This window comes from Equus przewalskii, chromosome 15 (assembly GCF_037783145.1).
Source record: "Equus przewalskii isolate Varuska chromosome 15, EquPr2, whole genome shotgun sequence".
NCBI classification, from domain to species: Eukaryota; Metazoa; Chordata; class Mammalia; order Perissodactyla; family Equidae; genus Equus; species Equus przewalskii.
The window spans coordinates 54,041,708-54,069,705 of NC_091845.1; the positions used below are offsets into that span (position 1 = coordinate 54,041,708).

Consider the following 27,998-nt stretch of genomic DNA (forward strand, 5'->3'; position numbering starts at 1 on the left):
CCAATGCTTCATTACAGAGGTTATTTCGTACCAGCCAGTAAGCTGAAGCTTCATCTATATTACTACAAATTCTTATAACAGCACTACAAATAAACTATTCCTGGCATCCCCATTAGTGATAATCTGAGGCTGCCTTACTCATCATTAAAACCCGGAACCTAGAATAAGACCTAGTGCTCAAAGCACATAATGCTGACTGGCCAAAAATAACTTGGTCCATAGCACCAAGCTGACAGTGGGAGGGTTTTGGTTTTAACTCGTCTGTCTGGTTTCAAGGCCCTTTTCCTTAATCTATTCAAGTTTTTCAGGCTGTAAAGTGCCATGATCAACGTCATGTTAGACTGGGAGAGGGAACAAGACTAAGGCAAAGATAGCAATTTCAAGGTTACTGTCCTGTTTCAGGTTTATGATCGTAAGGGTCAGTACTAGAGTGGAAGCAATGGGAATGGAAAGAAAGGGCTGAAGTGAGAGGCTGTGAAGGAGTAAAAGCAAGAGTCTTGACAAACGATTGCTTCATAGGGGAGAACAGAAGTATCAGGTATGAGTTTCAAAAGTTTTAAACCTGGGAAAATGCTTATAGTATCTTTAATAAATAGGAAAGTCAGAGTGAGGGACTAATGTAGGAGACAGGATGATGAAAATGAATACAATGCAATTAGCAAGATAAGAGAGTTACTTAGACACTGCGAGCTGTCTCTCACACACCTGGAACGATCTAGTTTCTTACCCGAATGTCTTTTGGATGTTCCCCTTCAGCTATCCTAACCATCCAGAGAAACTTGTTGATGTCATCACCAGAATAGCCAATAACCCCTCCAAAAATAACCAAAACATAATCTACATCCAGACTCCTCATGATTTTATAGGCTGCTGTTTCATTTGAAGACATAGCTTTTCCCACCTACAGAATAAAAAAATGAGAATATGTGTACTTAGTCCCACAATACACTAAAACCAAAAATGAATGTACATTTTTACCTTAAGACGGAATGCATCTCAAGACTCTGATTTAACATGGGATTCTTTTCAGAGAAATGATTTGCTATGAATTCAACAAATTCACTGAAATTTTTAAGCATCCTACTTACTACAACCAGTTATAGCAGAAATGTCAAAATCAGAATACATCTAATATTTTGCTAATAATTAAGTTTCATGAAATTAACCTCTTAATACAAAAGCAGCAGGATTAAAAGAAGTAGAATTTCTCCAACTTCAGGCCAGAGATGATCAGTGATCTGGCTAGCACAAATATATTCTCCTCAGTCTACCAGACAGATTACCTACAACACTAATACAAATAGAATTCATTTGGTTAACTCTAGTTATCTATTTAAATCTTTAAAGAACATTGAGGTGATTACCTTAATTTATGCAAACTAGTCATTTAATAGTTAAGGTGAACATAATCTGCATATCTATAAAATACAGTGCATTTGCTTTACATATTTCCAAATAGTTATCTTAATTTATAAAATGGAAAATACAAGTCAAACACAGTATTCTAAAAGTTTCCAATTTTGCCTAATTCTCCAGAGAGCTAAATAAAAATCACAAGATCTGCCAGAAATCAGCCTACAATTCTGAATGATAAATAAATAAATACCATTCTTAAAAACAAAATAAATAAGCATAGCTTGAACTCACTTGATTGAATAAACGTGTAAAGATGCATTTTGAGAATTCAGCAAGCAAAGAGGAGTTTTATCCACATTTTTCTTACTTAATCACAAGTGAAACCTGATTCCTAAATAGTAAAAGATTTATAATTTTTGATCTTTTGTTTATCAAATTCTTACCAGTGCTATGTGGCTGTTATTCCAGGTGTTATTATCCACCAAAGTAGTTCTATTAGCCATTCCAGCTATCTGATAGCCATAATCCCACCAAGACATCACTCGGGCATGTTCATCTGTATTTTGCCTTAGCCAAAAGTAAGCTTCTCTAAAATCATCTAAGATATTCCTGGTGCTGAAAAGAATCACAATAGTCTTTTAAATGATAGCTTCTAAATGTGAAGAGGGTAACTTAAAATCTTGAGGTGCTAAAGCATTGAATAATTTCACATTTTAAGGATGGTAGTTAAAAGCCTCAACGATGGGGTCGGGGATCAATGAAGAGCTAGACTAATGCTTCTTAAAGTTTAATATGCACACAAATCACCTGGTTATCTTATAAAAAAGCAAATTCTGGTTTAGCAGTTCTGGGGTGGGGCCTGATATTCTGTAAGTCAAACAAACACCCAAGTTAAAGCAGAAGCTGGGGTGGGAGAGTGGAGAGGCAATATATAAATGAGCTGTTCTTAAATTTTAGCTCCATCACCTGCAGGGCTTATTAAACCACAGATTGCTGAGCCCCAACCTCAAGTTCCTGATTCAATAGGTTTAGGTGGAGTGTCTACAATTTGCATTTCTAACAAGTTTCCTGGTAATGATGATGCCCTGTGTCCAAGGACCACACTTCGAGAAAAAATGATGTATATGTTATGATGTAAAGATATTCTGGAAAAGAGCATGAAATACAATGATTATTACCCACTTCAACCAAAGGGGCTGGGCGAGGAAGAGGCCATAAGAAAAACATGGTAGATTCATATGCAGAGCCTCAAAAACACCTATCTTTGAATTGTATGTTTTGAGACAGAAAAAAAGAACAGCTATAAAATCCTTTTGTAACCAAGTTATTTTCTTACCCATCATGATTGTAAGAGGCCAAGACTACACTTGGACTGGAGTAGGCATTGCTTGTGACCCAGGTACAGTGGACTGCAAACATCATCAATAGCATCAGCATCAACATGGTGACAATGCTTTTTATATTAGGACCTAATCCCTCTTCAGTTTTTTCCTGTTCAGTTACATGTTTCCTCACTTTACCTGCCTGAAGATATAAAAAACTGGTTAGATAAATTCATCATTTAACTTGCTTCATTAAGACACTCAAGGTGAAAAGTTGGGAGAATGTTAATCTATCAATTTATTCTTTGAGTATTCTTGTGTCAGTGATACAATGTTTTCTAAAATTTATCAAGGTAGATTCTAAAGTCAAATGTGACTGAGAAGGCTTCCTGGGACTATATCCAATCCAGGAGCTAGTCACAGAGCAAAATATCTGCAGTAAGAAGCTGCTTTCACACCCAGTTGTCCTTTTGTTTTATGTAAATACAACGGAGATAACCAAATGCCCTCATTGTGGCAGTCTTTTCTTATAAAATCTGAATTCCTCATCCTGAAAATGGCAATGTCCAGCTATAAACCAGACCCATGTAGGACTTTAGCATAGGAAAAAATTGCATTATCAGAATCAGTCTTCCAATTTCCAAACCCCAAAACCAATAGACCTGTTAAGATTACATTTTTGAAAACAACAAAAAAGCCTACCAAAAACTGGAAGAGAGAAGAGAATAGAGTCATACGTTCTAAACTGCAAGGCTAGTTAAGAAACCACAAAACAAATAACTACTACAGACACAACAGAAAGTATGTGCTTTATTAACACAAATCTGTATGAATTATATTGGACCTATAGTAAGGAAAGAAAGAATTTCAAAGTTAATACTTAAACTAGGAAGTTTCATTGCTTACTGGTATTTAAAAACCCAGTTAAATAGTAAAATTTAATATGTCTTTCAAGACAAGTGCTCTAATTCTTTCAAGTCTTTTCTGTGTTTCACCAAATATAATCCTGCTGTTGCAGGTTAAAAGCGAATTACATTCTATCGGCTAGCCCCCTTTTGCTAACAAATTGGAGGCTTCATTTTTAAAGGCACTTTATTCCCTTTATTTTACTATTCAATCAACCAAATACTGAAAAAGTTTACACTGAATATGGACCTCAAGGATAAGCACTTGGGCACATGGTTTCAGAATGGCTATAGTGCTAAGTTTTATGTAATTACAGGGGTTTTACATAAAACTTGACCAAAAACAAATGAGAATTCCTTCTCTGATTATATTCTACTTTCTTACTCTGAGCTAAAAGACCCAACTTCAAATTTGAGGCAAATAGTATAGACCAACTAGAAATGTCACAGTTTGTCTAAATCTTTCTTTAAACACATTTATTAATATGTATGGTTCTTATTGTGGAGGAAAAAATAAAGTACATAAAATTTTTAAAGGCCTTACTTCAGATTTCCCACCTTATCATACAAATTTCCTGGGTTTCTTTTGTCATCCTCATCACTGCTGTCCTCCACAGGTGGGTTTTCCCTTTTCATGTCATCCCCCAAATAGTGCTCAAAAACATTTGAGAAGGCAATTGCAGACAGCATACAGACGACTGGAGTCAAAGTCAACATCAGCCGCACCATCACTCCAGCAAAGTAGACAGCGCTGATTGCATACAAAGCAACTGCAAAGACAAGTTCTCTTATAACACTTCAGAAAAGAAAACGTTCACAGGCAACTGAACTAAAAATTTAACATATTATAAACCAAATCTAAAAACAGACAAAAGTCTCAAAAAAGAGCTGTTTTAAATTAATAATACTGACCAACTGATTTAATAGTCATATAGAAATTATAACTAGTGTTGACTACGTAAACTAAATAATCACTACACACAAACTGTTGTTTAGAGAAATGTATCATGATTCAAATTTAATTGTAGTTATTATGAGGAATAAGAATTCATTATTTGTCAACAGCATCACATATTAGAAAATCCATAGCTGATGGATGAAAACATATTTGGCAAATTATATCATTAGGCACAGTAAGTTTACAGAATCAAAGTCTATGAAAAGACAATGCCAATATCTGGCATAAAACCCGCATTAAAGTAAGAATGAGATGAGAAGAATATAATTTATTAACCAAAGGAGGAAACTGTAGTTACTGCCAAGAGCCTTTTTTTTTTTGCTGAGGAAGATTCGCCCTGAGCTCATATCTGTTGCCAATCTTCCCCTATTTTGTATGTGGGTCACTGCCCCAGCATGGCCAGGAGTGGTGTAGGTCTGCACCTGGGAACCAAACCCAGGTTGCCAAAGTGGAGAGTGCTGAACTACTACACCCTTGGGGCTGCTTTTTAAAAAAGAACTGAAAGTAATTTCAAACAGCCAAAGCCTTCCAGACACTATGCTAACCACAGGAAAAGGCGCTACCATTTCTGGTTGAAGGCTATATGACTTTACAAAGTCAATGTGTCATTTGAACTCCTATCTCATTTGAAGCTAATCAAAAACTTTTTTTCCTGACCACAAAATACATTATACCATATTCTTGTGTATAGCTCAATGAATTTTTATATATGCACACATCTATGTATTTACTACCCATATCAAAATACAGAACATTTTTATACCTCCTCTTCCCAGTCAATAACTGTTCTCCCCCCTATAAAAAAGGTAAACACTATTTGGACTTCTAAAGCATTAATTTAGTTTTCCTTATTCTTGAACTTTCATACAAATGAAATTACACAAAGTGTTCTCTTTTGTACTGGCTTCTTTTATTTATCCACGCTATTCTTTTATTAATTGCTATTGTACAAATACATCAAAATTTATATTTATCTATTCTGCTGATAACCTTTGGAATGTTTCTAATTCAGAGCTATTATGGATGAAGTTGCTAGGTGCATTCTTAAATATGTCCTTTGTTGGACATACGCATTCATTTCTTTTTGGGTATTCACCTAGAATTAGGATTGCTGAGCCATTAGGTGGACAGTGTGTTTAAGCCAAATCTTTTTGAATGATGCAGTACTAACATGGCCTTATCCAGAGTCCACTGATCTATATAAACCAGAGGAGAATGAGTCCTTCAGTTAGGACCCATGCAGGGACTTTATTTTCTCTCCTGACTTTACTCTGGAATAATACTTTGAGTGTCCCTAATGGTCCAGGCCCCATATTTGTACAAGTTCAAGTCCTGGTACTACAAATTGTTTGCTTGTGTGACCCGGTGCATGTTACACAACTTTTTTCAGTTTCAGGTTTTATCACATGCAAAACAGCCACAGCATACTTCTTGTGATAATTGAATCATGTAGAAGTTGTTGGTATCTGCTTATATTGTCCATTTATATTTTGAATGTCAGATCCTAAACACTTGGCTTTAAAATAGTTCGTATTTCTAAGTCTTGTTAGTTGGAAATATACACAAATCTCTCAGTGAAAGGGTGTTTACTTAAAGGTGATTCTTATTTCATTACAAAATATACTTTGCACTGAAATTTGGACGATGGATGCAAACTTCTTCCTACTTAATCAAATCTAACTTAGAAAGTGAAGTCAAGACTATAAGGTGAATAAAGTTATAATTTCCAATTCTCAGCCACAGACAATGACAACATTAACTTCTCAAAAACCATAATAAATTGAATTAAAAATTTCTATACAAGTACTAAATTAAAAGCTATATATATATATATAATTAGAGTATATACAATACAAAATTGCTGAGTTTTTCTTGATTAGGCATTTATGCAAAATAAGAGGAAACATCTTGAATATGCATAGAGTCAAGCAAAGAAAAACAAAACTTTGAAGTGATAATCTCAATAATGAAAATAAATTGTTCCAAATCACAGTTTTATTAAAAAATCTCTTACCAAATACTCTTTCATCGTTGATATTTTTAATGCAGAACCACAGGCCTGCTGGGAAGGTACATACAAGAATATGTAGATCAAAGAAGAAAGACACCCAAGTTGTAGGTTGATGCTCAGACACGGATGCAATAATTGGAATGTGTATTTTTGCATACCTGGTATTTAAAAAGTTAATATTATTTAAAATGAAAATGATAAAACAGTTGTTTCTTTTAGAAGAATTTTGATTGCAGATATGGTTCCTATTTCCCACCCCTTATCACTTAAAAGTACATTCCAATGTAACCTGCTATATTGGAAATAAATCTGCTCCACCTTGGTAAACCTAAAACCAATATGCTCTCCTGAAAATTGGGAGAATTATCTAAGGCCAGTTATAAAAAAGTGTTGGCTCTGACCTTTAATACAAAAATCTTTGGTCAAATAGGAATTTGTTCTGCAGTTTAACTTAGCATCTCCTACATCTGCATCAATGAGTTTGATTACCTTTTGGACTTACTACTAGTAGAAATACCTTATCTAACAAGATATTATGCTGCCACAATATTTTTCTTAAAAAGGAGATGGCACGGAGGCAGGTGAGGAAAATGGAAAGGACAGGACAAATTATTCCTGAAATGCCCTGAGATTCCAAAGCAGTCAATTAAAGTTTAGAAAGCAAGAGTAAAGTAAGACTGACAAAAATTTAACCTAGTAATTTAGCCTAATCAGAATAACTGTCTACAACTGGGGTTTTCCCTCAAACTCTCTGGTGATCCACAGGCTGATCTCTTGAAGTCTGTGTCTAAATGTTAGTTTCAGTCATTCATACATAATTTGCTTATGCCCTTTAGTTAGACCTGAACATAAACCGTTTTGGTATCACATCAAAAGGCAGGCCCATTCAATAAATTGTGATGGGTTTTTTTATTGGGCCAGATAGGGAGTAACAAAGAAGATAGAACAGCAGAAACAGGTGAGAGAGGTAAATTATCAACAGATAGTTTCTTATCCTTAGGAAAACATTTTAAGAGACAAAAAGTTTTATTGAACTAGGTAATTTAAAACCATTTTTAAAAATTAACTCATTTTATAATAGCACTCAAAAAAATGAAACAAATATTTTCTAGCATATTTGACAGATTAAAAATCCCGAAGAACTTAGAGTGGTATTAGAAAACAAGTTAAATTTTTTCTTCATATCTACAGTGTATGGTTTTACAATATAACACCCATCCTTAGTGATTAAAAATTAAGTATTACTAAAAGATGAAAACTTTGAATACATTGGTAAAAACAAAAGTCAAGCATTAAAATAACACAAACACTACCTTAAATGTTTTGTCAAACAAAACTAAAATAAGGAGTTGTCCATGTAGAACAAAAATAGGACCTATATATCATACTAAAGGTTCATTCCAAACAGGCATTGTAACAAAGAAAAACCATAAGGTATTCAACATTTACTAAACTAGTATAAACTAGGTACTTTAGAAAGATTGCTCAAGTATTGACGGAGATGCTGACAAGAAGAGAAAAAAAGAGCATTTTAATATAATACGAGGGCAAATAACTGCACTTACCCAGTGTCCCATAATGAATAAAACCTGCCACTCCATGGTGCAATGTAACCTTGGAAGGAAAAATGCAAAGGAAATTAATTTGCCTTTTTATTGTTACATTGGTTTTATGCTTACTGATTATTATTGATTAATTTAAACTAATATTCAGAGAATTTCAGTTTTCTTTTGTAGGTGACAACATATTTCACAAAGCTGGCTGTCAGATAAAATCAGTGATCAAAAAATCCAAATATCCACAGAGATTATATTTCCAGAGAAACATAAGTTGATAGATAAAACTGTAGAAAGTTTTCCAGTTCTCTCTTAAACTTCTAGTTGACTACTAAAATAAAGCAAAGACATTAACACAGCATTGGATAATTTAAAAAGGGGGGAGGTGTCTAAATTATCAAATCCAGTATGCCAAATTTGGATAAATTACAAAGATGATTTTAAACATTCATGCCCTTTTACTCCTGTCAATTAATTCTTCATAATTTTATGAGCTAGGCTGGTACATTAATTTGACAGATGGAATACCTTTAGGAAGAATTTGACTTGTTTCTAGGGACTAGAAGTCAGGATAAGTGAAGTGAAGTCAGGATAACAGACTAACAGTCAGAACACAGAAGCAGATTGAAACTGATTTGGTTGATGGTTTAAAAGTAGGAGAGAGAGAGAAAGAGTGTATGCACACGAGAGAGCAAGCATGCAATAGGTTAACACTGGAAGCTTTTAATTTTATACAGTTTGGGCCTATTCATCTATCAAGAGGGTGCTTGAAAGTGAATTTATCAGATTCTGAAGCAGAAAAATTAAGATACTGTTAAAATAAAAAGAAATCACAATTTGTAGTGCTATTCAGATTTAAGAACCTATGACTATTATTTTTATATTTTTTGTAAAGAATACAACCATAGTATTTGACCTGCTAGGGTAAATGGAACATGTACAAAATTTGCACAAGAATTACCATTTTGAATAATCTGGAGACAAGATTCACATCTTACAGGTGATGACACCTACCTGTATAAGTCAAATAGATGACACTAAGGAAGACAGCACCTGCAGCTAGTGATACACCCAAAAAGAAAAGGGTCTGGAACTCTTGTTTTGTTAGTCGGTCTCTCAGATACTGCAAGAAAGCATAAGCTTGCAGCAATGCAAAGACACCTAATTAAAGAAAAGGGTCAAATAAATAATCAACAAAGCACTTTGCCAAGGACATTTAAAAACGTTAATTTGGAAGAGCTTCTTAATACCCTGTACCAGTCATATCCACGACTAGTCATTTCATCTAACCGACATTTTCCTTGTCAAATGATAGTTAACCAATTAATAAATCCAAAAAATTCTGTTACACATTTTTTCTGAAATGATCAGACTTCCCATACATGGACCAGGCAAGAAAAATCCCACTTCAATCAATAACTGGAGCCTATTTAGCACATTAAACTCCTCCCTTTTCCAGATTTTAGTGATGTTTTCTGGAGGGGAGAGGAATACAAACGTCATTAAAAAACAATCCTGAGATTTACTGAAGGATACATATTACTTGGATCAGGAGAATCTTGATATATAGTTACTGTTTATAATTGAGTGAGGAATGTGACCTTAATTACACACCTATTATACAAGATGCTAAATTAGTAAATATAAGGGTGAGTGCTAAGATAAATAAAATTAAAGTAGTAATAGTGAAAAGTAATTGTCAAAGTGTACAGAACACAACACAAAAGCACTACGTTTAAAACTAAACAAAGAAATGAGTATCCTATCCCATCTGGAAAACTGACTTTTTGCTTAAAAAAATTCAGTCATAAGGGTTATTTTTAAAAGTTCATTTTAGAATGGTTAAATAAGCATCATTAAAGATTTAGATTTTAAGAAATATAACAACACATACGCATAGAGTCAAGTGACTGTGTGTCTACACAAACATTGCTATACATGACTATACTCAAAACTGAATACACATTTCTCTCACTCTCAAATTACTACTCGGTAATTTTATAACATCAAATTTTATATATATATATATTTTTTTTGCTGAGGAAGATGCGCCCTGAGCTAACATCTGTGCGTATCTTCCTCTATTTTGTATGTGGGTTGCTGTCACTCCTGGGAACTAAACCCAAGACACTGAAGTAGAACATGCTGAACTTAACTACTAGGCCATGGGGCTGGCCCCTAACATCAAATTATAAATGTAAGTAAAAGTATTTCACAGATTTTAAAGTGCTATGTAACAGTAAGGTGGGGGGTTCTTAACTTTCTCGGGGGAGGGAGTTCAAGATTCTGAGAATCTGATAAAAGCTACAGAACATCATCTCAGAAAGTTAAATATACTGATATTCATAAAACATTACAAATAAAATAATACCAATGGACTTCCTACAGGTCATGGAGCTTGCGTTGAGAATCTCTAAGATCTCCCATTATCTTGTTAATTGTGACCCAGATTAATAATGGCGAAGTACTCTGCTTACATGGAAGGAAAGGATATGACTTTTTAACAACATAAAAGCCATTAATTCCAGTTAGTGAATATAAATAAAATATTTTAGTGAGATGTAAGGGACATAAAAATGAAATGTTCCATTTAAATTTGCTGAAATGGAAACTCAGTGGTACATAACTCAGTGTACAGATACACCACTGTTTAGTGTTTGTTTATACAAAGTAAATGTTACTTAGTATTTGCAAATAACACGGATTGTGCCAAAAATGCATGTTCTCCTTTTCAAAACAGCAGTGGCTGGGAAGATAGACACTTTTGGGAACACAATATCAGAAACTCTAAATAAAACTCTATGATATTCTTATTTTATAGTGATGATGTTTTAGAACCAGTAAGATGAAAATTAAAACCAAAAAAACACTTCATTCCCTTGAAGACTGGCCAGTCACACATTCATATATTCTTTAGAAGAAGGAAAATAAATATTTTTTCATACCTGCAGCTGCCATATGTTCACTTGTTCTGATTGGCTGGAATCCCACAAATGGTATCTGCATGGATAATATTAAACCCACAATGTAGAAAGTGCTATATGCTATAAAGACAAAAGAGAAAACAAGGATAATTTACTACTACCATTAAGTACTTTAAACATAAATATATAGATAACATATTTTTAGTGAAGTTTTAAGTGAACTTATTTTAAGAACAGAATCTTGAACTGACTGTTCTATTTGATACATATTTGATGGTTAATCATACATTATAAATCACAAAAATTCTGCCATTTAAAAAAAATTCTTCTTATTTTTTGGTGAGGAAGATTGTTTCTGAGCCAACATCTGTGCCAATCTTCCTCTATTTTGTATGTGGGATACCGCCACAGCATGGCTTGATGAGCCGCCCAGGATCCGAACCTGCAAACCCCAGGCCACCGAAGTAGAGTGCACAAACTTAACCCTACGCCACTAGGCTGGCCCTTTAATTTTTTTACTGAGGTAACATTGGTTTTCTTTCTGTCAATTTAAAAAATATATATTATTTTAAGTACTTTATTTTACAAAATATCATTTAGAAGAGTTTAAGAGACTGGTGCTACTTTCCTCTCCCCAAAATGGAATCAAGTTTTTTTCAATCTATCATTAATAATCATTGTCATGACCCAAGAAGCTATGTAATATATAAATAAGTAAACAGCATTCCTGTTGGCATTAAACCAAAGTATGCATGACCTAATGAATACTTATGATCATCATATATGAATAGCTGCTATTGTCTCAAAAGCTCAAGCGTTTCACACCCTTTTTATAGTGTCCTAATACTCTTTGTAGAGTACTTACCAGTAAAAAAAAAAAAAAAAAAAAGTCCATCCACTAAGTTTTCTGTGTTTAAAGAAGAAAAGGACTAAGTACACAGAAGTCACGCCACAAAACAGACTAGTTACTGAACTTATTAGGGTCTAATAAAGGAAATCTATTTGCTCTTGGCGTTGAGTATACTATAGTATTCTTGGCTTGTATCAACCTAAATGTATAGGCAAATGGGGATGGTTACAATTTGTGAAACAGACTTGTTCTGCATTTAGGTGTTCACAGATCACTATCAGACAAGCTGAATACAGAGAAAGTTGTACTTGGAATTACTATAACTAAAAATTATTTAGCAAAGATGATAAAACCCATCTGAAATAAGTTAATGTGAAAATTATTTCATTGATAAAACTCATATAAAGCATAGTCAATATTTAGTTGTTGGCAAATAAATTACTCTATTAGGAAAAAAGACTGGGGGTATACTTAGGAAGAGAACTGTTATAGCATACCTATATGCATGCTACACACTGTATAGCACAGCATACAGCATACACCTCTTCTCTTTACCCAGCTTAGCTGAGAAAGAATGTTTATTTGCTGTTAAAAGAAACCCATCTATACAAGGTAAATTATGGTGCAATGGTTCAAATGTTAAGTTGCCCCTCAAGCTGTCTGATAAGAGATGATCAGTAGAGTGTTAGGAAAAGGATAAGAAGCTCAAGTAAATTTAATAGGAAGAACCAATATACATGAATAACATTTCCAATGACCTCAAGCTAATGGAGAACTGGTTGTCTGAAGGAGACTACAAAAGCAATCCATCCAATACAGTACTTTCCAGACATATTAATGTTGGAATGGAATTACCCTCAGTGAGGTACTCAAACACAAATACAATAAAAGTTAAGTAAATAAGAATTTCTATGTCACGACTTGAACCATCAACCAGTTTGGTTGATGAGTTTTCTAATAACATGTTTCTTTTAAAAATCAGTCTTGTGTAGACATCCTGACAGAGTCAGAGGCAGAACCAGAAAAAAATGGGAACAAGGCATTATGTGATCTTGAACAACTACTTAACAAGAAAAGTTTCAGGTTCCTCACTACAGAATGAGGGGTTTGTACAAGAAGATTTGTAGATCCCTGCTAACAATAGTAACCTAAGATTCTATGATCAACAGGCCTTTTAGACACCCAGAACTGAGAAATCAAACCTTAGACAAATATTGAACACACAGAGGCACAACTAGACAGGTCAGGCCTGAGAAAACCTATGTCATATATGTGTTTTAATTATAGCTAAGTCCCCTTACATCCAAATACCTCAATCACCTCTGAGGCTGGATTTCTCTTTCTTATAAACACAAATGAACACTGAATGTTATAACACTGTCACAGAATTTGGACTAATGGCACATGTTGAACAAAAAAGTAAAGCCTTTTTAAAAATTGAGGTGAAATTCACATATAATCATTTTAAAGCAAAGAACTCAGGGGTATTTAGTACATTCACAACATTGTGCAACTACCACATCTCTCTAGTCCCAAAACATTTTCATCTCCTCAAAAGACAACCCCAGACTCATTCAGCAATTGTTCTCTATTCCCCCCATTCCAGCCCAAGGCAAACACAAATCTGCATCTGTCTCTATGAATTACTGGTTTGTTCTTAATTGCAAAGGTAATAGGTTTTTTGTTTTAAAAAACTATATATATTACATTTTCTATATTATATAGTAAAAAGCAAAAGTCTCCAGCCCATTTACTTCCCTCTAAGTCACATTTTCCAGAATAATCACAGGAAGGTAAGTGGGCACACATACACATTCATGTTCCTATTCTCTCTCTTCAAATGGAACTATGTTGTGCTTGGCAATGTAAAAATTTCAGCAATCACATGCTTGAGAACTTTCGATGAAGTTCCCTCTCAGGGATTTGCTCAAGTTCATTTCCAGACATATTCAAAAAGAGAAGAAGAAATCTGATAATATTCTCAATTCAGTGGATTTATGCAACTTTGCAGAGACATTTATTGTAATCAGTAAAAAAGAAAACACTTTATATAGAAAGCTTTGCGCTAGAGTTCAAGTTAACAGTAGGAGTGATGGAGATAAGTTCAAGAAAAAGAAACTCAATCTCAGGAAACATAAATGGCCAGGTGGGACTTTAATTTGTATTACTTCGTAAACATAGGTTATGTCAAATAAAGCTGAACTAATAGAAACAGGCAAGTTCTCAAGAATATTTTACCTCTGAAATATTCCTCTATCCAAACTAGCCTCATTTATACCTCTATCCAAACTAGCCTCATTTATGCACCCATGATACAAAACTGATAAATGTATATATGCCATAACGCAAAAATAATCATTTTCTTTTAAGAGAACTGGATTTAAGTCTCCTCTATTTTTACATATTTTGGATCACTGATCCTGAGACGTTTACATAGGTGGATATATGTTCTATCTCATGCATTCTTCAATATACAGATAAGTATTTCCATTAAATAAAATTCAGGATTGTTTGCCAGATAATATAAAATATCACAAACTCATCTTGCTTAATGCTGCTCTTCTCCTTAAATCTGTAAAATTAGATATACATCTCTATGCCTCAATTTAAATTCCATTTACAAACCTATGTTTTAAAACAAAGAAGGTAGAAATTAGATATATTTGAGTAGAAAGAAATAGTGAAGTAACGCTCAATTCTCAAAAATAAAGACAATCTCTACTGCAAAATGAAAATATGCTTTCTCTAGGCTTTGTACTATAGCATCTAACAGTGTGTTTAAAAATTACCTCTTTAGTTGATTCATTCAAATATTAACTTTATGTCTACTATGGTCAAGACACTCTAAAAATACAAAATCTAATTAAGATCAATCCCATCCTCTAAAAGTTAGATATCTAACTGGGAAAATCAAGGATTTACACAAATAACCACACTACAATGATGCAAGGACACGTGACATGGGTGGAAAAAAACCCTGGCTCTATAAAAACTTAAAGGCGGGAGAGATCGCCTCTTCTTGACACAAGCATTGAAGAGGCAGTTGACAACACCTGTACCATTCTCTAATGTTCTCAGAAGACTTCAACAACACAAACCCACAGCAATCATTCCCCACCAATTCTTCCTACAGACTCTCCGGGATACGTGACTAAACTACCATCCACATTTATTACAACTTTCTAACCACCCATGTTAACCTACTTTTCTTAGCCTTTTAAACCAGAATAAAGCTTTCCATCAAACTAGTGAGCTCTAAAAAAATGCACACCATCAATAATATTGTAAATCATTTATTACATCATGAAAATGTTACTACACTGCCATCCTGTGGAAGCACAGCTACTGGCATTCACTACTACAGATCATACTTCTAATGTGTTTGAAAAATTACCATTAGAAAGATATAATCAAAAGCTATTATTCTGTTTGTTTTAACCAAAGAAAATCTCTTAGATTCGGAACAAATAGTAACCTTCTAAACATAGCCTAAGTATTTTCTCACTCAAAGTATTTTATTTTTCTTTTATCCAAGGGTATGGGGTGGGACCAGTTTGACACAGAGAAGAAATAAACCACTGCCCTTGACTTAAGGTACACAAATAAGAAAAAAAAGCACTGAAAAGTCTTACTCAAGTTCCACTGAAATTTTAAGTCTTTAAGAAGTTTCTGCTGCAGTTCCCCGAGTAATCTTAAGCACCTTCACCCTGACAAAGCATGGCAACTTACGTTGACAGCACTCTATACTTTTAAATTACTGTTGTACTTCGTTTTACTTAAAGTTAGAAAAGGTTTTGTGAATATTCTATTCCCATTAACTTTGATCCACCATTAAATCACCTTAGCATTTCTAAGTTGCTTTATCTCCTGGCTGATATTTAATGGAAAGGGTTATTAACAAAATATTCCTCTGTCACTCTCCTTCTCTTTTAACCAAAGTAGTATTAACCAAAAGAAAAATAGTAGTGAAATATTCCAAAATCCAACCAATTTTGCATTATTACTAACAAACATGATTAAAGGCTTATGGCTTCTAAGATGGTTGAAGTCTGATTAATAAAGATACTTTACTAGCTAGTTACTGTGAACCTTGGTAAATAAGCAGGGTGAAGAACGGTAAGAAACTCACATGAATTAAAGCTTAAAAACAAAAATAAAAAATCGTGGATTTTGACAAGGAGAAGGAAATGTAACAATTAAGTTAACAGATGCCCATGAGGAGAAAAATAATTTTTATTTTCCAAGGATGCTGCTCAGTGTAAAACACGTAGGGAATGAGTCACTGAAACCAATATTTTACAAGCGTGATTTGTAAAAGCAGCAAGAAATGCCTTGTTGAAAACACCTGAGTAGAGAGATACTTAATCACAACTTTTAAAAATAGCAAATATATTCTGTATTGATACCTAAAATGAAGTCAAGGATAGTATAGCAGAAAAAAAAACAACAAAGAAATACATCTGGGTTTGAGTTTTAGTTCTATCACATAGAAGCAATTCATTTAAGTTTTGGCAAAAGTTAAGGAGATAACATCAAAGTATATGGTGTGCATGTGTTTAAAGACTGTATGAAGAACTTATGAAATATATACAATTTTTACATAACTTAAAAAGTATTAGATAATGCTCTTTGGCAGTTTTTGGAGCTAAATAGTTACTAAACCTACTATGTCAAGAAGCAGTAATAGACAAGTATCAGGAAGCTTAATTCATTCACAAACTAAGAGTAAAACAAGCAAAAAATAAAAAGGATTTAAACCACACAGAATCACAAATCATGTTACCACTAAAAAATTAATGGTTTAGATCCTTCTTAATATTTCTTTTTCTTAATGTCAGCTACTTCTGTTAAGTCAGCTTCTAAATTCATTTAACTAATTTAACGCCAAGTATCTGTTAACTTCTACTACATAGAAGCAAATATTCTAGACCATGAAGTAGACACAGTTCTCAATGAGAATAGATCCTTAAAGGAAATCTCACTCAGGTTTATTCTTCTAGGTAAGAGTACCAAATGATTTAATGTTTCTGTTTAGTCTGTAGAACATGAAGATCCTTATTTCTATTCACTGAAAAAGCCTTTTTGATCAAGCTATTGCTTACTGTTAAATCATAGGTAAGACCCTTGTTCTAAATATCCTGGGTCTTAATACAAGAAGATAGTACAAGACTAATCCTTTGCAAACCATTGAGTCATACTAACAATGCGGGTGGCAGAAGCAACAGCCTTTTCCCTTCAAGTGTGCGCTTGAGGTAAAAATTTTTCCCCTAAAATACACACTGACAAAGTTGTAAAAGGAATCCTTAAGTATTATAAACCAGCCTAAAGAAAATTCCCTATCCTTTTCGTCCAATAACTAGCTTCAATGCCTACTACAGGGTACTCAGCTGAAAAACTCACTTTGCGTAACTAATGTTGCAATTTTTAACTTTAAAATAAAAAGTTGGTACAAAAATGCGGGGGTAGGAGAGAAAATTATGGTAGTCTCTGTTTGCCTGTCATCTCTTGGTTCATGTACCCTGAAAGTACAATAAAGAAGAAAAAAAAAACAATTAACTCAAGATAGTGCAGCACTGATAAATTGAACATTCTAGGTAGCATGGGAAAATCATGCTTTAGTGTTATATGGGTATATTCAATCCTTATAAAAATCTATTTTGTCTACAGGCTATAAGAGTAATCTCTTATTTTAGTAAAACTTTATCTGCCATAAATATAAAATTGTATAGCCCTTTATTGCTTTCAATATCTTAGATCTAAACTCTCAAAATGACTTTAATTACATACTGAATCCCTTCTAAGAGTTATTTTATAATTAACAAAAAGTTACTAATTAATAGGTTTTAAAGATGTTCTATTATCTACAACTGCATATCACCACAAAAGGCAAAGACACTACTTTGTACATTTCTACCCCATAAAATATCACTAGCAATTTTTAAAAAATACACGTCTATAGTAAGAAGCTTAACTCTTATGATGCTTTTTGAATTCTTACCTGATTTATAGATCTCATTTGAGAAAAAACTAATTCTAGGCTATATTTAGGTGTAATTTTTTTTTCACACTTGAGTTCTCATTTATTTATTGTGAAATGCAGGTAACTCTAATTTCTTGGGTAAATAACCCTGTAAAGCATTACAAGTTACGTGTAACACCAACAATGTAGCCTCTCTTCTATTTAATCAATTAACCCATGTGTGTATCTCAGTATGCTGTTGCTAGTCTTTGTTATTTCACAATACTCCTAACTCCTCTTTGCAGCATACACTTCCTAAGACCTTGAATGGGCCATGTTAATAAAGATTAAGTACTAGTATAGATAATAAAGAGCCAATGACATAAATAATATACAGTTTTACCTATTAAACTTCATGTGAACAAATGGGACTCATTTCTGATCTTAAGGCTACAAAATTAAAGCCTTTTCTGATGTTTTTCAAGGGACACTACCAAAACAAAGAATATAATACTATACATTTTAAAAAATTTGGTAGTCTTTCCTATTATATAGACAGGCATCAGATTTTATTTTCTAAAAAAGAATGCGTTTAGGAGCAGAGGTAGGAAAGCAGAAACTGATGAATGGCAGGTAAATATTAAAAGGGTAGGGATAATAGAAGATCAATAGATGGCATCTAAAATTGGGGGAAAAAAAATCAAGCAATAGGAGTCTAAAGTTGTGATGCTGTGATTTATAAGAAGAAATATGCATTTGGTCTTCACCCACTGTTCCTGGCACAGAGCTCCTAAAACCCTTGGAATTTCTTAAGTGATGAGAATAATAAAGGAGTCTTTTGTTATGTTACTGAGGTGACTCTTGGATCTCACCTAAGGATGGGGGTTGCTTGCCAGGGGAACCAACTACATGATTAGTGTTGGAACTTTCAGCCCCATCCTCTGACCTCTGGAGAGGGAAGAGGGGCTGGAGATTGAGTTCAATCACCAATGGGCAATGACTTAATCAATCATGACTATATAATAAAGCCTCCATAAAACCCTAAAAGGATGGAGTTTGGAGAACTTCCAGGTTGAACATGTGGAGATCGAACATGTGGAGATTTGGGGAGAGGGCACGGAAGCTCCATGCCCTTTCCCCACACTTTGCTCAATGTATCTCCTCCATCTGGCTGTTAGTGAATTACACCCTTCTATGATAAACCAATAATACACTAAGTAAAATGTTTCTCTGAGTTCCGTGAGCTACTCTAGCAAATTAATTGAACCCAAGGAGGGGGTTGTGGGAACCTCTGATTTACAGCCATTTGGTCAGGAGCACAGGTGGCAACCTGGACGTGCGAATGGCATCTGAAGTGGAGGGTAGTCTTTGTGGGACTGAGCCCTTAACCTTTGGCATCTGATGCTATCTACAGGCAGATGGTGTCAGAACTGAGTTGAATGGTAGGACACCCAGCTGGTGTCAGAGAATTGTTTGGTGGTGTGGAAAAACCTCCCCAACAAGTTTGGAACTGGTGACCAGAACACTTTAAAAGTGTATTAGTGGTAAAAACCAGAAGAAATAATTGAAGGAACTGAAAGTGGTTGTCTCTGGAGATGAGAATTTAGGGAGTGAGCCAGCTAAGGAAAAGGTGGAGACAGGAGCTGCTGATTTTGCTTATAAACCTTGTAGTAAAATTTCACTTTTCCAATTATATACATTTATTGTCTTAAATTTTAAAATTATAAATAAAAGCACATTACTCTATTAGGAGTTTTGTTTTAGTTGCTATTTTGTACTTTATATAACACATCAGTGTTATTTCTCCACTATATTTCTCATAATCAAAAAACAGCTGTAATAAAAGTTTATTTTCAGTTGAAAAAAAAAAGAACAATGTTTAGACTCATTTTGGGGTTTTACTTCTCAGTCTTTATAATCACCTCTCTCAGTCCTCTGGAACTCTTTCTTCTTGTCGGCTATTCCTTCATAATTTTAACATCAACAAGAGGCAAACACTTAAATAGTACTTTGTGTTAGCCCTGTTAGCCCCATATATTAACTCATTTATCCTTCAAACTCTGCGAGGTAGGAATTATTATTATCTCCATTTGACCCATGAAGACATTAAAGCATAAAGAAATTAAGTCATTTGCCCAAAGTTGTACCACCAGTTAAGTGAGAAGGCCAGAAATGGAATGCTGTTCATTTGGCTCCGCAGCGTGTACTCTTACCCTCTATGTTATGGCACCTCTCATTTATGGTTATATCATCACAAATCCTCTGTAAATTTGTTTCTGTATTATTTTCTCCTCTCAGGATCAAGATCTATCTCCAAAACTTTCAGAAGGACAAGGTTAGTTGGAATGCCTAACAAGACCTCCCTCAAACTCAGGCAAAACTGATTTTCACAAACTTCTTCCCATTTCCATTTTGTTTACATGCTATAATTACATTGCAATAATGAATTACATTGTACAATATATTAAGTTCCTTAGAGGAAGGTCATCTTTTAATCATCTGTGTCTCCTAATGTCTAGTACAAAACTTAGTATCTATTAAACACTTAATTCTCTAGTGAACCAATTTGCTTCACTTTCCACAAAAATAATATGGTAGACTTAGACAAAATAAATTCTAGCGCTTGCAGCTTTTGTATGCTCAAATTTTTACATACAATTTTTATTTTAAGTTTGTTGTTGTCTAAGTTAATCTAGCATTAGATATGTTCTGTTTAAAGCTGCCAAGTATAAAATATGACTCCTAAAAGTTTATGGCTTTACTTTTAATTCACTCAATAGTAGGACTGTCTTTTTTCACATTCTGTACAATCCTAGAATAACTTGTATAAAACTAAAGTATGTGGTGTGTCTACAACACTTTACTCTTTCAAAGATGGTTCCCAGCAAATATTACCATAAAAATACATTTTAGATATAACATGAAAAGTTATTGTTACTCTCCTAACTCAAATTAACTCACTAAAGAAAACACAGACAATACCACAAACAAACTGCTTCAAGGACATTTAAAAATCATTTATCAACACTAGAAACTAATTTCTTCCTTCTTCTTAAATTATTTTTCTAATTTAGTCTGAGACCCTTTTAAACATAAGAGGTAAAAGTCATATTTCTGTAAATGAAAAAGTCTCATTTATTATGAATTTAATAATGTCCATTGTAGAAAATTTGGAAAGCAGAGAAAAGCATGAAGAAAAAAAAGTCATTAGTAATTCTTGCTGTCCTCTTTTTATTACCATTTTCCCAAATCATCAAATATTAAAAAGATTATATTTAATGGCATCATAATATTTCATGATATGACAACACTACAATTTAAGTTTATAAATTATAATTTCTCTATTGGACATTTATGCTATTTTCACAATTACAAGTTATACCACAGAGAACATCCCTAAACATGTCTTCACATCTTTAATAATTTCCTTATGACATAAAGTATGATAAACTTTTATCAAATTAGAAAGGTTAAATCATTTTATATCCCATCAGTGATATGTGATACCTGTAAACCAGTCTTTCTATAAATGCAAAATAACATTTAGGTGTTCTTTCTTCTTGTTAAATATCAAAATCCTATTTGTAACAATTTTAAGCAGTTCACTGCCCAATATAGTAAAATTTAACAAGTCCAAAATTTATCTCCACAAAATCATTTAACTTTATACAATTCTTCCAACCCAAATTTCATCGAGGGGCTTTTCTTACCTCCTTACATCTCAGCTTTTCTTATACTCTGCCCTCCCCTCCCATGCTACTCCTACCCTATACATCCACATTACCTTCCATGTGCCTCCTTTTCCACATGTGAACAAACTTTGACAGTTTTGGCTGGCTTATCAACTGATTCTAAGGACGTGTGCAAAAAATTTACTCAAAGGGAAAACAATTTTTCATAATTATTTCAAATGATTCATTTTTACTTAATTTAATTTGATACTTAGAACCCAAACTTTTGGTTTATATGATTATGAGTTTGCCATTTATCAATCCTTATTTCTTTAAGTATTTCTGCTCACAAGGGAGAACTATAGACAAAGGATGTTATGTGCTAAAATCAGAGGACAAACTGTATATACAAACACTTTATAATGCTTCTATATTTTTCAGGACCATCAAGTTAGGTTAAACCTAACTTAAATACTGATACATTTGGGATGAAGAAGAGAAATAACTGTTTTATAACACCACTTTCCATCCATTTAACAGTCAACTCTATGAAAGAACATAAAAATCACCCCAAAATACCCTTAGTTACATGAATGGAGTAAAAGAGAAAAGAAACAGCAAACGTAGGCTAGAGAATTTCAACACTATGAAATTATCTGAGACATTTACTAATCTAATTTCATACACATATATAACATCCCTAAACCATTTTATTTTTCTTTCCTCTAAAAAGAAGAAACATTCTCAAGAGCCAGCCAAAGCAGTATTAATTGCATGCTTCTCTAAAGTGACCAGAGAAATCCTATTCACAATCTTTTTCTTTTCTCAATTCTCATCCTACTAGATCTTAGTCTTAACACTCAAGGGGAGTTGGACACTGCTCATGTTTTAAACTTTTGTGTAGAAAATACTTCCTTTTGACCTATTTAATAACACATTTATCTGGGTACTTCTGACTTCTGCTTGGCTCTCTTCTTTCTTGTCCTGATTCATGGGCATTTCACAAGTCTATCCCTCAATCTTCTCCCCACTCTATTTCTCTGGTCATTAAATTTTCAGGACCCCAAATCTTTTTAATTAAACAACCTTTTAGTTCCTCCTTGATAACAACTTAACAAGATTTTTCCTTATATATTTCCAAAACAAAAAGCAGAAAATTATAGTTTAATCTATCATTCCCTTTCTGGATCCCAATGACTGTTTATAGTGTTTTCAGGGTAGGGAGATATCATAGGTTGATGTATTTCAACAATACAGTATTTATTTATATGGTAGGCACACAGTTGTAGTGACTTTTTAGCATCAGGGGCTGTGGAGCCAAAAAACATCCTAAGTTCAGGCTTCAGCTCTACTACTAGCTACATGATCTTGAACAAATTATTACGTCTTCTCTTGTTTCCTCATCTGTAAAATAAGGATAGTAACAGTACATATCCTCACAGTGTGGTGATGAAGACTAAATGAGCTAAATACATGTAGAGAACATGTAGGATAGTTTGTGGTGTATAATAAGAATTTGATATATATTAATTATTTCAATGGTGATTGTTATAATGTATGCTGAAATGGCTATAAATGTAATTAACATACTATGAATTTACTGTTTTTTGTTTTAAATTGATATAAATTATACTCTATAAAAGTCACCCTTTTAAAATGTACCTTTGAGTGATTTTTATTATATTTACAAAATTGTATAACTATCACCACTAATCCAAGTACGTAATTCCAGAACATTTCCTCACCCCAAAAAGAAATTCCATACCCATTAGCAGTCACTCCTCCATTTCCCAAGCTCCTAGCAAGAACTAAATCTACTTTCTGTCTCTATGGATTTGCCTATTCTGGACATTTCATACAAAAAGAATCTTACAATATATGGCCTTTTGCGTTTGGCTTAACTTAGCATAATGTTTTCAAGGCTCATGATGTAGCATGTACCAGTACTTCATTTCTTTTTATGGCTAAAAAAGATTGCATTTTACAGATACACCATACTTTACTTATCAATTCATCAGCTGATGGACATTTGGATTGTCTTCACTTTTTGGCTATTATGAATAACGAATGCTGCTATGAACATTACAAGTTTTTGTGTGAATATATATTTTCAGTTTTCTTGGGTACATTTAGGAGTGGAATTGCTAGGTCATATGGTAACTCTGTGATCTAAGCTTTTGAGGAACTGACAAACTTTTTTGTTTTTTTGAGGAAGAGTAACTCTGAGCTAACATCCACCAGCAATCCTCCTGTTTTGCTGAGGAAGGCTGGCCCTGAGCTAACATCTCTGCCCATCTTCCTCTATTTTATATGTGGGACACCTGCCACAGCATGTCTTGATAAGAGGTGCATAGGTCCGTGCCTGGGATCTGAACCAGCTACCATGAGCCACCAAACCAGAGTGTGCAAATTTAACTGCTGTGCCACTGGGCTGGCCCCTACTATGTTTTTTAATCAGGTAAATAAGCTTTACCTTTGTGTTACTGTTTTCCAACAAATTACTATAATAGAATTTTATTATTTTACTAAGACCTTGGTTTCAGATCATAACTTCTCTCTGATTAATTTAACCCATAAAACTTCTGTCTCAAGGAAAATGAGCTCTAAGATTTGAGACATACCATCTTTCACTAGGCATCTTATTCAAAAGATGTGTTTTAAAACCTGTAGAGAAAATAAAAATTTTTGTAGAGAAAAGACGCAGTCTATGCTATAGTCTGAATGTTTGTGTCGCCCGAAAATTCTTCTGTTGAAAACCTAGTGTCCAAGGTGACGGTATTAGGAGGTGGCTTTGGGAAGTGAACAGTCACAAGGGCTCCAGGGATTGATACCTTTTTAAAAGAAGTCCCAGAGAGCTAACTCATCTCTTCCACCACGTGAGGACAAAGCAAGAAGGTACCAGCTATGAACCAAGAAAAGAGCCCTCACAAGAACATGACTATTTTCGTGCCTTGATCTTGGACTCTGGATCCAGCCTCCAGAACTGTAAGAAATAAATTTCTGTTGTTTATAAGCTACCTAGTCTATGTTACTTTGTTATAGTAGCCTGAACGGATTAAGACAGTCTGTTGTATGTTGTATAGAAAGGGCTTTCAAAAGTTTTTATTATAAACTGTTTACTTTGAGAATGCTCAATCTGTTACAGTGAATAAGCTGAATTTGAATAATATGTATACATGAATGATTTTTATGATGGAAACACTCATTCACCCAAAATTTTAAAAAATGGCCAACAAACATTAAATCTAGATGAATTTCTATAAAAACAAAAAAACTCATGAAGGAGAAGTTGACAACAATGCACTTAGGCAAAAATGCCTGACTCTCCTTATTAATACAAAAAGCAAAATAAATATAAAATTATTTTTACCTTCGCATGGGTAACACCGGCCAAACAGAAATGTCTGTTCAATGAAAAGAATGTATATGAAACACCCCTTAGAAGCAGACAGATTTCAAAAGTCAAATGACTTACCTATGTAGACTCTCTTGCTGTATCTCTGCATCAGTAACAACACAAATACGTGCAGTGGAATAAGGTTGATAATAAACACATAACCACCCCAAGCAGAAACCTATGGGTGAAGAAATGCTAAGTTAAATAATTTACATGTTTGCTCTTTAAAATAGTTAAGTTTTATTTGTCATGACAATCTAAATATATAATCAGCAAATAACACTAGGATTTTTAGCAATTTTAAGAGCTTAAAAGTGGATTTATATAACCTACAAATAACCTATTTCTCCTTATACTGATTGACAATTAAAATAACACAATCTCATAAATCCAGTACGCTTTTTTACATTCACCGGAGAAATGGTCAAATTAAATTCAACTTAATAAGAATGTTGAGAACATTATAAGAATATCAGAACACTACTAAATTAGCAGTAAAAAGACTGTCACGGAGATAAGGATTTTGGGATACAGGTCATGAGTTTTTAAAAGAAAAAAGCTTTTACTTTCCCCATTTCTGATGATCAATACACTACAAGAAACTTTACTGAGAATAAGAACAGTGAATGTTAACATCAGTCAACAACCCAAACAAAAGGAATATTCAAATGATCTGGATATACTTTGAGATCCTCAAAACAAAAGGTGCTACCTTAGGAATAAATTGCTTCTTCCTAATGGATTACAAACCAAGATCCCATTTTAATGTTTAGCCTGTATGACAAAGTTAGAATAATCCAATTTAATCAGAATAATTGAGTATGTTCTGGTGTAAACTAATAAAGACTCTAAAGATAATATATTCTAAAGATACTATATATGCTATGGTGTGGAAAAGAAAGAAGAATGAAGAGATAATACTGAACCCTAATCTTAAGTAATCTGTTGAAAAAATTATGTAGGTAGTTTAGAGGTTAACCTAGAGGATATGACTACTATTTAGGCAAAGTATACTTGAAAAGAAAAATTGCTTCATTTGCTGCAAATATTGCATTTGAGGGACTGAGAATTAGCCTTCCCCACTAAAGATAAAGTCCATACCCCAGGGATGGGGGTAAGAGGATGGCAGTAATGAAAGACTATATACACTAAACAAAATTAAGATCCTAGAGATTTCAGTAGAAAGGAAGCAGAGAACTAGCCCTAGATGAGAAGAGAACGATGAAGAGGAGTGGGTCTGTCGAAGACTTGTCAGATTTCATGTAGTTTCAAATGTGAAATCTTACCATATAGAAATACGATAAGCAGCAGCACATTGTCCAAAAAACTGACCCAGTTTTTACAGATTTTACCTAAAAAACAAAACAAAAACAAAAAAACAAGCAACTGATATAATAAAAATGTTTATAAATGCTCCTGCTGAATAAAAAAAAGTTAGTTCAGTAAACTGGTACTACAAAAAGCCAAGTTTATAAAAAAAGAAAAGTACTGAGTTTATTCAGATACACTTAATATATGCATTTATAACACCTGGCAGTAGTTAGACATTTTAGGAATAGCTTTTATTTTTTTAATTATGTAGTTTTCAATAAAAAGAATCATCTTAAAAGGAACAAATTATTTTTCCATTTGTTATATTTTCTATCTTAAAATGATTAATATCAACAAACTGAGATTTTAACTAAAGAATAAATTTGTTCAGTAAATCTACATTTTCATATGCTTGGTTTGCTTAGACATAACATTACCTTAATCCACGATTTTTCATCATTTGAATATGTGATCATCTCTATCTCACACATAATTCTAATTATAAACATCCATTTTTGAAAACTGTTCATCATCTACAAATTTTCAGATACCATAATCAATATGTTTAAGCAATTTATATTCCTAAAATAATTTCTAGAAGGCCTAACATCAGTAAAATTTTCAATTACTCTGAACTGGAAAGACAACTTGCAATAAATAAGGATCCAAAAGTTGACAAATCTCTGTCTTAAAAGAACCTAATCAAATAAATAATTCCCAGATAAGAGTTTATATGGTCATCTGAAAAAGAAAAATATATTAGCAATTTCAGAAAACTGAATTTTAAGTTTCAGAAACGAAGCTCTAAATACTTGTGCCAAGAGCAAAGGGTCATCTTTAAGATGAATCAAGTGAGTATCCTAAAGAAATGAAAGACATAAGTCCCATTACAAGAAATTCTGTATTAAAAGAGTTACCTCCATGTCCTGAAAGGAAGTTCAAATTTAACAGTATTCTATATAGCTGAAAGGAATTCTTTACTTTTAAAATGGGCCTCTACTGGTACATTAAAACAAACTATAGGTGACATCCAATCTTTGGAGGAGTTGTAAAAACAAAACATAACAAAACAAAAAAAACAGTGGAAGGAAGGGAGGGAAAGAGGAAGGAAAAAGAAATATTCCTAGTTTATAGCACTTAAAGATGTATCAGGCTGACTTTTATCAGACTAGTGAAAACTGCTTTGAATTCAACATCATAGCATATGTGTGAGACAAAATTCACTTCCCTTTCCCCTAAAACCATCTTGATTTTGAACAGAAGGGCTAAGGTTTACCTTTGACTGGGTAAAATAACAAGGTGGGTCCTATGCTAAAATGTGAACAGGGAAGGGAGTATATGAAAATACTGAAAATTTTTAAAGTGAGAAAAATTTCCATAGCAGATTAGAGATTATTCCTCTAATATCCAATCTCCAGAGAGATTGAAGAAGTGAGCTGGAACCAAGTGGTGCTGCCAAAATCATAGAGAGATCAAAAGACAGAGAGATCAAAAGATAATTTTTAGAAAGGGGAGTGCGTCCTAAGGAAATGGAAAAGAAAAGAATGTCAGAAAGGCAATCTAATTCTAAGTGAGGGGACTAGAAGACAGAGTGTTCTCAGAGAATAAGCTGGATTAGAAACAAAACGGAATCCCAAGGACAGGGGCACAAAAGGCTACAGTAGGTGGAGCAATAGAGCAAATAAGAAATCATTCAACCAAGAGATTGAGAATACAAACGACAGGCTGTCCAGCAAACTGGAGGTAGAGAAGAAAAATGCTGGCAGGGAAAGCTTACA

General features: G+C 33.5%; 1 protein-coding gene across 2 annotated transcripts in view; it reads right to left on the minus strand.

The window, feature by feature from the left end:
• The window catches only part of STT3B (STT3 oligosaccharyltransferase complex catalytic subunit B), a 112,117-nt gene that overhangs the window by 10,162 nt on the left and 73,957 nt on the right, over positions 1–27,998 (minus strand). For both annotated transcript variants that reach the window (XM_070575903.1, XM_070575901.1), the window contains exons 4-13: positions 26,196–26,261; positions 24,988–25,087; positions 11,054–11,152; positions 9,123–9,269; positions 8,118–8,166; positions 6,556–6,710; positions 4,142–4,353; positions 2,693–2,880; positions 1,800–1,971; positions 728–901 (exon numbers count right to left, since the gene is read on the minus strand). In XM_070575903.1, the coding sequence (XP_070432004.1) occupies positions 728–901; positions 1,800–1,971; positions 2,693–2,880; positions 4,142–4,353; positions 6,556–6,710; positions 8,118–8,166; positions 9,123–9,269; positions 11,054–11,152; positions 24,988–25,087; positions 26,196–26,261 (1,362 nt within the window). The remainder of the gene's footprint in view (positions 1–727; positions 902–1,799; positions 1,972–2,692; positions 2,881–4,141; positions 4,354–6,555; positions 6,711–8,117; positions 8,167–9,122; positions 9,270–11,053; positions 11,153–24,987; positions 25,088–26,195; positions 26,262–27,998) is intronic.